At 43.0% G+C, this 10,000-nt stretch overlaps 1 protein-coding gene across 1 annotated transcript in view; it reads right to left on the reverse strand.

The window, feature by feature from the left end:
* The window catches only part of crybg1b (crystallin beta-gamma domain containing 1b), a 29,799-nt gene that overhangs the window by 145 nt on the left and 19,654 nt on the right, over positions 1-10,000 (reverse strand). The window contains exons 15-23 of the mRNA XM_056242819.1: positions 8,738-8,864; positions 7,535-7,564; positions 7,345-7,457; positions 6,974-7,106; positions 6,268-6,407; positions 4,825-4,948; positions 4,488-4,646; positions 2,085-2,247; positions 1-268 (exon numbers count right to left, since the gene is read on the reverse strand). The exon at positions 1-268 is cut by the window's left edge and continues 145 nt beyond it. Of these exons, the coding sequence (XP_056098794.1) occupies positions 180-268; positions 2,085-2,247; positions 4,488-4,646; positions 4,825-4,948; positions 6,268-6,407; positions 6,974-7,106; positions 7,345-7,457; positions 7,535-7,564; positions 8,738-8,864 (1,078 nt within the window). The 3' untranslated portion in view covers positions 1-179. The remainder of the gene's footprint in view (positions 269-2,084; positions 2,248-4,487; positions 4,647-4,824; positions 4,949-6,267; positions 6,408-6,973; positions 7,107-7,344; positions 7,458-7,534; positions 7,565-8,737; positions 8,865-10,000) is intronic.

The raw sequence follows: 10,000 nt of genomic DNA on the forward strand, positions 1-10,000 counted from the left end.
ACAGTTTATAAAAATAATACAATGTCCAGTAGAATATGATCATATTCCATTCGTTGATGAATGAGATTTCCATAGCTCGCGGTCCCTGTGGTGCAGCTGCCTCACAGGACACTGGGCCCCCTGGCGCAGCTCGGCCACAGAGCAGTAGGTCCCCTGATGGAGCTGCGTGGAAGGGACTCTCAGAGGATCTCCAGGGACCATCTCTGATTCATTTTCTTTGGGTTGAATTCATTGAGAATAATCTGGGTTTTGTCAAACTGTTGGCCTCCTGTGGAGAGAGAAAGAGAGAGAATATTTTTGCATTTTGGCTATAATTTTATTAATACGTGTTGAGTGAATATTATGAAAACATTCAAATCAGAGTTTTTAAGAGATTTCAATTTATTTTTGTGCACATTTTGAAACAGCTAATGATGTATTATTTAAATGACAAAGTACATCACAGGAGTGTTTCTTAACTTAATTGGAGTGGATTTTATTTATTATTATTATTAGTGCACTGTAAAAAAATGTTTTAACTCAGTGTTTCTGTCCTGTTTTCCAGCACAAATATCAAAACATTTTTAAATCAAGATACAGTTACTGTAGAAGCAAAATGACTTTTATTAAGATGTGAAAAAACAAAACAGGATTATTTTTGTCAGATATTTGTTCTTGTTTTAAGCTCAAACTCACTTCATTTTGATGCATTTTTCACATCCTAATAGTTCTATAGTATATCTTGATTTAAGAATGTCTAGATATTGAGAAGAAAATGCACCGTATTATTATTTTTCGATAAAAAGTTATGATTTTTATCATGGTATTACAATTTAAATATGGCTTTCTTTTGCATTTAGCGCTTAAATGACAATTGTCAATCATAATGGCACTATAAATCATTTCCTTTATGCAAAATCTATGAATTATGAATGACGACAGGCATTTCTTTATGAGATTCAGCCAGTTAAATGTTTAATGATTTGCAGTTAAGCGAGTTTCTCTCATTGTTCATTAGTTTCCGAGCCGCCTGTCATCTGTTGATCTACACATGTGAACCTGAAGCTGAATAAGAGCATCTGTCGCATGAATATTAATAACTCGTTCTGTGTGAATCCAGCAGGTGGCGCTACACGCTCATCTATTTATTCATCTATTGATGCAAACAGACACATTTCTGAGTTTAGCATAAATCATGTGGATTTATGAGACAACTATATTAAGAGTAATCACTTCCAGCAGACTAAACTTACTAGTTTTATTTTCCATAGAGTCATTTCAGGAAGCTACATACATTTAATGAGTTAAAGGTGTCCCTGTTAAAGGAATGTAAACTACTTAAACCTGGTTACCACAGAAAATACTTTCTACATTCTCGGTTTGTAAAAACAAAGGTGTTTTCAGTAAAGCTCTTTCAGTGGAAGTCTATGTGGAACAGGTTAAGCTGAAATATGACCAAATACTAGAGGAAAACGTTTAACTAAACGAAAATTTGAAATGTTGTCTTGGTGATAAAACTGAAATGAGTTTAAGTTGAAGCACTAAAATTATTACCTAGAAACTAAAACGAGCAAAAACTGAAGTAAAAATAAATAAATAAACTAATAAAATGACAAAAACATATGATAAAATGACCATGCAACTGAAAATAAAAGCTAATTGAGATATAATAAAAATGGAATACAAGTAAAATAACACCGAATTCAGTATTTTTGTCTTGTTTTCCAGCACAAATAAATCAAGATGCATTTACTGGAGAAGCAAAATGACTGACGATATTAAGATATTAAGAAAAAATGAAGTGAGTTTGTGTTTAAAACAAGAACAAATATAATAATTTTTCTGACTCTATTAGCAGATATTTGTTCTTGTTTTAAACACAAACTCACCTCATTTTGATGCATTTTTCACATTTTAATATCGTCAGTCATTTTGCTTCTCCAGTAAATGTATCTTGATTTATTTCTGCTGGAAAACGAGACAGAAACACTGAGTTAAAACATCATTTTGTTTTAAAAGTGAATGTTGAAATCAGTCGTGACCGATCTCGGACGCCTGTGGAAGTATTCCTTGCTCTACTGTGAGATATTTGAGCGCTCTCTGACCTTTGACCTCCAGCACGAGGTTCGGTGCGCTGTTACTCCGGATGATCCCGTCGCTCGTGATGTTCCAGATCTGATGAGGTTTGCCGAACTCTGACGACAGAACCGCTCGAGCGCCGGGCATCAGAACACCAGAACCCACATCCACACAGCAGTCCAGCAGCCACTGACACACACACACACACACCGTCATCACTAATGCTTTATCAGCAGCACTGACATCATAACTAATATAATGATGATGCTATCAGATGGTTATACCATGGTACCTAAAAGTACAAATGGTGCTATATATATATATATATATACAGTCAAACCGAAATGTATTCAGACTCCTTCAACATTTCTCAGTTTATTCGCTATAGTTTAGAAAATGGAGAGTTATGAACTCAGTGGATATTTGACTGGTTTTGTCCGTCCTTCTGTTAGACTCTCACACATGAGTTATGTTGAATATCTGTCAGCTGTTAAATTTAACTACACAATTAGATAATACCAGTTTAGCTCAACCAGTGACCAAGCAATGCTTCATGTTGTTCAGTGTGTGTGTAAAAAGAGCATTAGCAACTACAGAAAACACACTGAAGAAAACATGATCAGCTCAAAGTGGAGGAGTCATTATTGGTCCCAAATTTTACTGGTAGTCACTGTATGAAGAATATTTGGGTATATGTCACAGTTTACTTTATTTTGCTCTCCTCACTTACATAAATGAACTATAGTGAACAAGTAAAAAAATGATATCTAGTGTCTGAATAATTTTTGGTTTGACTGTGTATATATATACAGTGGGGGAAATAAGTATTTGACCCCTTGCTGATTTTGCAGGTTTGCCCACTTACAAAGAATGCAACGATCTATAATTTTAATCATATGTACATTCTAACAGTGAAAGACAGAATCCCAAAGAAAATTCCAGAAAATCACATCATATGAATTTATAAAAATTGATAACCATCTGATGAGGAAAAACAAGTATATGACCCCCTACCAAACAGCAAGTATTCTGGCTCCTACAAGCCAGTTAGTCTTTCTTTAAGACACAGCCCCAATCCCAACCAATTATCTACATCAAATACACCTGCCTCACCTCGTTACCTGTATAAAAGACACCTGTCAACACCCAAACAACCATCATCCAACATCACCACCATGGGCAAAACCAAAGAGCTTTCTACGGACATCAGGGACAAGATTGTTGATCTGCAGAAGGCTGGGATGGGCTACAAGAGAATCGGAAAGCAACTTGGAGAGAAAAGATCAACTGTCGGTGCAGTTATCAGGAAATGGAAGAAGCACCACACCACCGCCAACCTCCCTCGGTCTGGGCCTCCACACAAGATCTCGCCTCGTGGGGTGTCCCTGATCATGCAAAAGGTGAGGAATCATCCCAAAACCACAAGGGGGGAACTGATGAATCAACTGAAGGCAGCTGGGACCACAGTTACAAAAGAAACGGTTGGTAACACACTATGCCGTCATGGATTGAAATCCTGCAGCGCACGCAAGGTCCCCCTGCTCAAGAAGAAACATGTACAGGCCCGCATGAAGTTCGCCATTCACCACCTGGACGACTCAGAAGAGGCCTGGAAGAAGGTGATGTGGTCAGATGAGACCAAAATAGAACTTTTTGGCCTCAACTCGTCATGTTTGGAGGGCAAAGAACACCGAGTACAACCCAAAGAACACCATCCCAACCGTCAAGCATGGTGGTGGCAACATCATGCTTTGGGGGTGCTTTTCAGCCAAGGGGACGGGACAACTCCATCGTATTGAGGGGAGGATGGACGGGGCCATGTATCGTGGAATTCTGGACCAACATCTCCTTCCCTCAGTGAGAGAGCTGAAGATGGGTCGAGGATGGGTGTTTCAGCATGACAACGACCCTAAGCACACCGCCAAAGCAACAAAAGAGTGGCTGAAGAAGAAGCACATCAAGGTTCTGGAGTGGCCTAGCCAGTCTCCAGACCTGAATCCAATTGAAAATCTTTGGAGGGAGCTTAAAATTCGAGTTGCCAGGCGACAACCTCGGAACCTGAAAGATTTGGAGGCTGTCTGCAGGGAGGAGTGGGCCAACATCCCTGCCGAAATGTGCACAAACCTTGTCACCAATTATAAAAAGCGTTTGACATCTGTGCTGGCCAATAAGGGCTTTTCTACAAAATATTAACATGCTGTTTGTCCAGGGGGTCAAATACTTGTTTTTCCTCATCAGATGGTTATCAATTTAAATAAATTCATATGATGTGATTTTCTGGAATTTTCTTTGGGATTCTGTCTTTCACTGTTAGAATGTACATATGATTAAAATTATAGATCGTTGCATTCTTTGTAAGTGGGCAAACCTGCAAAATCAGCAAGGGGTCAAATACTTATTTCCCCCACTGTATATATAAATATATCTACCTTGCACTGCAAGCGACCGTCCTGATAGGCCCAGATCTGATCGGCTCCGCCCCTCTCCTCGGTCCCCTGGATACGCATCAGTTTGATGTCATCGAGTGACCCGGTGACTGACATCATTAGCCCCGCCTCTTCGTTACGCAAGCGGAACAGCGGTTGCTTCTGAAGGGGAGAAACTTAGTGAGAGTGTGTTTACATCAAAACAAACATGATTCAGACACCAGATATACTTTTTGATATTTTTTTACTAGTGTGTGCAGGACACTATAGTTCATTATGTAAGTTGTTTTCTAGTCCCGCCCCCTAATGTGTCATCACTGCGGTGGGCGGAGCCTCTCACCTGCATGATTGGGCGGAGCGATCCGATTCGACGCCAGGAGGAGAGTTTGGGCCAATCAGGAACAGCGCCAGGCTTCAGCAGGAACTGAGAACCTCTGAAGTTACTGGCCTCGTACAGAACCCACCTGTCAATCAACACACACACACAGGCTCAAACACACACGTTTGCTAACGACACACACTGTATGTCCGTCTCTAAGCTCACACTCGTTTATTTTGAGTTTGTGGTCAGTTCAGGCTAAATATACTGTACGCCCTCAGATGCTCTTTCTTTTATGGAAAGAATTTGGCATTTGTGGAAAAAGTCAGTAGCCCTTAGAGAGTCTGACGTCTTCACTGCCAAAGTGAATATTAGAGCTTGACATGAACGTTACGAACCTAAATGCACAATACACACTACCGGTACTAAAAAACATTATAATACACAAATATCAAGTAGAATAGTTCTGGTTATTATGTACACTGTACACTGATATATTGTAATTAAGTACATTTAGTAAGAAAACACCATTTTAAGATTTCATGTTTAATTCAATGCGTCACTTTTGCGTTGTAGTTGCTTAGCTCGTACTTTCCGAGAGGATAGCTCTGTGATGTTGGAGAGAGCGTGAGCAGATTCACAGGAGTGTGTTAGATGTCACACACAGCTGAAGACTTTCCACTCGCTGAATATGTTTAGAGACTCGATAACTGACAGGTTTCCTGCTCGCCCGCAGGTCAGACGTATATAAACACTGAATCACTGTGTGCATGGAAACCAGTAAACATGTGAATATGAGTGGACACACACACACACACACACACACACACACACGTGTTCAGAAACCGCTGGACGGAGCGAGACAGAGTGGAACCGAAGGCAGGAGTCTCAGTGTTTTTAAAGTGAAGCAAAAAACTAAAACTAGTCTGTGTGTGTGTGTGTGTGTGTGTATGCGTGCGCGCGTGTGTGTGTATGCGTACGCATGTGTGTGCACGTGTGTCTGTGTGTGTGTGTGTGTGTGTGTGTGCACGCGTGCATGTGTGGTTGCATGTGTGTGTATGCATGCGTGCGCGTGCATGTGTGTGCGCGCGTGTGTATGCGTGCGTGCGCACGTGTGTGTGTGTGTGTGCGCGTGGATGTGTGTGTGCATGCATGCATGCATGCATGCATGTGTGTGTGTGTGTGTGTGCGTGCATGCGTGTGCATGTATGTGTGCGCGTGGATGTGTGTGTGCATGTATGCATGCATGCGTGTGTGTGTGTGTATGCGTGCGTGCGCGTGCCTGTGTGTGTGTCTGTGCGTGTGTGTGTTTATGTGCATGTGCATATGTGTGTGCGCGCGTGTCTGTGCGTGTGTGTATGCTTGATTGTGTGTGTGTGTATGTGTGCGTGCGTGCACGTGCGTGTGCATATGTGTGTGTGCGCGTGTGTCTGTTGTGTATGCGTGGTTGTGTGTGTGTCTTACATGCCGCCCTCCACCAGCACAGAGGAGACTCTGCTCCAGCTCTCCGTCAGCTGCAGGTTCACGGAGCTCGACTTCAGTAAAGTTCTCCTTCCTCTGAGTCCAGGACGCTCGAACAGAACGATAGACGGCAGAGAAAACTCCTGACACACAGAGGAACAAGTTATTATTCCAGCAACATTTCTACAGTCTTATTTGAGATGTCGGTACACAAGAGCTCCAAATATTAAAGAGGGCCTATTATGGGTCTGTAGTTTCAGGCTCTACTAGAACAGGTTTTCCTGCTTGAATGTTGATTATTCTCCTCATATTCTCCATTGTTGCGGCTCCTCTCTTCCCAGTCTGTCAGTAACGCTCTGTTTACTTCCTGTCTCTATGAAGCCCCGCCTTCTGAAAAGCACACTGTGCTCTGATTGGTCGGCTGGATCAGTGTGTTATGATTGGTCGAGCGCTTCGAGTGTGTTTGGGAAATGTCCCGCCCCTTTCTATAACCACCAGTTTAACACACTACTGACTAACTCAACCAGGCCCCGCCCCTTTATTCTGCATATTAATTATTATAATGAGGAATATTGTGACGTGTTCGTTCCCGGGAGAAACTCAAGACTACAATGGAGGAGTTTCAGGAGTCCAGAAACACTGATATAGAGGAGAACTGGAGCTTTTTTCAAACAGCAACATCACACACTGAACACAGATGAACACTCACATGTCCAGTGGGTTGGACAGACAGCACTGATGCGTCGGGTTGTGTGAAGCCCATCGTCCTCAGATCTGGATACACACCTTCTTCCAGAACACACTGATGCCCGGAGAAACCCTCACAGCCAAACGCCAGCCAGCTACACACACACACACACACACACAAACAGATGTTCATATGAGGGCCGAAAAACACACACATACACACACACACACACACACACACACACACACGTTCATATGAGGGCCGAAAAACACACACTCTCTCACACTCACACACACACACACACACACACACACACACACGTTCATATGAGGGCCGAAAAACACACACTCTCTCACACTCACACACACACACACACACACAGATGAACTAACCTTCCAGCACAGACCCTGCAGGAGCGCACGATGAACCCCTCAGGCATTCTGGGTAATGAGTCCTGCAGAACTACAGACGTGCCGCCGAGCCCCGGCTCAGGAAACAGCTCGAGCTGCCCAACAAGATCACTGCATTACTTTACAAATAACATTAACAATAATACAAATAATACACATTCTCTGTACAAACCTGGAAGTGGCAGGAGTTTTCCAGACTTCCCTGAAACATAATGAAGCATAAAAGCAAACACATTAATATGAATATATTCCAGTTACAAAGTCAGCATGAAATCAACACATGTTCCTGCTCTTATTGTGAGCGATTCATCATTATTATAAACAAATCAAATCTCTTTATCTAACATCATCAATCCCTCATATCTTACACCAACTCTTCAACTCGAGATCGAAGTGTTCAAGTAAAGACACACACACACACACACACACTGATATGAGGGCAGAAACACACACACACACTGATATGAGGGCAGAAACACACACACACACACACACACACTGATATGAGGGCAGAAACACACACACACAGATATGAGGGCAGAAACACACACACACACACACACACACACACACACACACACACTGATATGAGGGCAGAAACACACACACACACACACACACACACTGATATGAGGGCAGAAACACACACACACACACACACACACACACAGATATGAGGGCAAAAACACACACACACTGATATGAGGGCAGAAACACACACACACACACACTCATCCTAGCAACACTTTATGTTTTTACTACCAAATTATATGTCTCTAATTATCTTAAATTACAGTGGAATGAGTTCCTGAACACAGTGCATGATGGGATACGCTCAGGTCTAAAGTGGCGTTGCACTGCAAAAAATGATTTTCTTTCTTATTTTGATCTTGTTTCCAGTCCAAATATCAAACATTCCCTAAATCAAGACGCATTTACTAAAACGACAAGATATTACGTCTCGTTTTCCAGGGGAAATTAATAAAAATTAAGAGAGTTTTTGCTTAAAACAAGCAAAATGATCTGCCAATGGGCTCAGAAAATATTTGTTTCTGTTTGAATTAAGATTATTTTTCAGACCCCATTGATCATTTTGGGTTTCTTTAAGCATCGACTCACTTAATTTTGATTAATTCCCCCGGAAAACAGGACATGATATCTTATGCCATATTACTACTTTAGTAAAAGCATCTTGATTTAAGATTTTTTTGATATTTGGACTAAATACTGCGTAAGAAAAGCATGTTTCGCAGTGTGATATAGTGTGTGTTTAGTGTGCATTAAAGGCAAAGTTTTGCACACTTTCTTCATGTCGCGTTCACACACTCTCAAGTGGCGAGAGCAGGAGTGTGTGTGTTTGCACAGAGTCCCTCACCAGAGTCACCGGGATCACACATGAGATTCGGCTGTCGGCCGCGCCCCAGTCCTCCGGGCTTCCGTAGAGACCCTTCTCCAGGACATACTGACGACCACACAACCCGGCGTCCTCGAACGCAACCCAGCTGCAACACACACACACGGGGGTTAAACACACACTTAACCTCCTCACACAACCAGTCTTCACTTGTTCTTCATATACAATAGTTATGGTGTTAACTAGAAAAACTCTTGAATCGGTAAAGTAAAATGCTTTCTGTCAGATTTTAGATAATTATTATATCAAGTACTTCAGAACTACACACACTCCCAGCAGAACTACACACACTCCCAGCAGAACTACACACACTCCCAGCGGAACTACACACACTCCCAGCAGAACTACACACACTCCCAGCAGAACTACACACACTCCCAGCAGAACTACACACACTCCCAGCAGAACTACACACACTCCCAGCAGAACTACACACACTCCCAGCAGAACTACACACACTCCCAGCAGAACTACACACACTCCCAGCAGAACCACACACACTCCCAGCAGAACTACACACACTCCCAGCAGAACTACACACACTCCCAGCAGAACTGCACACACTCCCAGCAGAACTGCACACACTCCCAGCAGAACCACACACACTCCCAGCAGAACTACACACACTCCCAGCAGAACTACACACACTCCCAGCAGAACTGCACACACTCCCAGCAGAACTACACACACTCCCAGCAGAACTACACACACTCCCAGCAGAACTGCACACACTCCCAGCAGAACTACACACACTCCCAGCAGAACTACACACACTCCCAGCAGAACTGCACACACTCCCAGCAGAACTACACACACTCCCAGCAGAACTACACACACTCCCAGCAGAACTACACACACTCCCAGCAGAACTACACACACTCCCAGCAGAACTACACACACTCCCAGCGGAACTGCACACACTCCCAGCAGAACCACACACACTCCCAGCAGAACCACACACACTCCCAGCAGAACTACACACACTCCCAGCAGAACTACACACACTCCCAGCAGAACTACACACACTCCCAGCAGAACTACACACACTCCCAGCAGAACTACACACACTCCCAGCAGAACCACACACACTCCCAGCAGAACCACACACACTCCCAGCAGAACTACACACACTCCCAGCAGAACCACACACACTCCCAGCAGAACTACACACACTCCCAGCAGAACCACACACACTCCCAGCAGAACTACACACACTCCCAGCAG

The sequence above is a fragment of the Rhinichthys klamathensis genome, unplaced genomic scaffold (genome assembly GCF_029890125.1).
Source record: "Rhinichthys klamathensis goyatoka isolate OS25496 unplaced genomic scaffold, OSU_Roscu_1.1 h1tg000758l_1, whole genome shotgun sequence".
Taxonomy (NCBI): domain Eukaryota; kingdom Metazoa; phylum Chordata; class Actinopteri; order Cypriniformes; family Leuciscidae; genus Rhinichthys; species Rhinichthys klamathensis.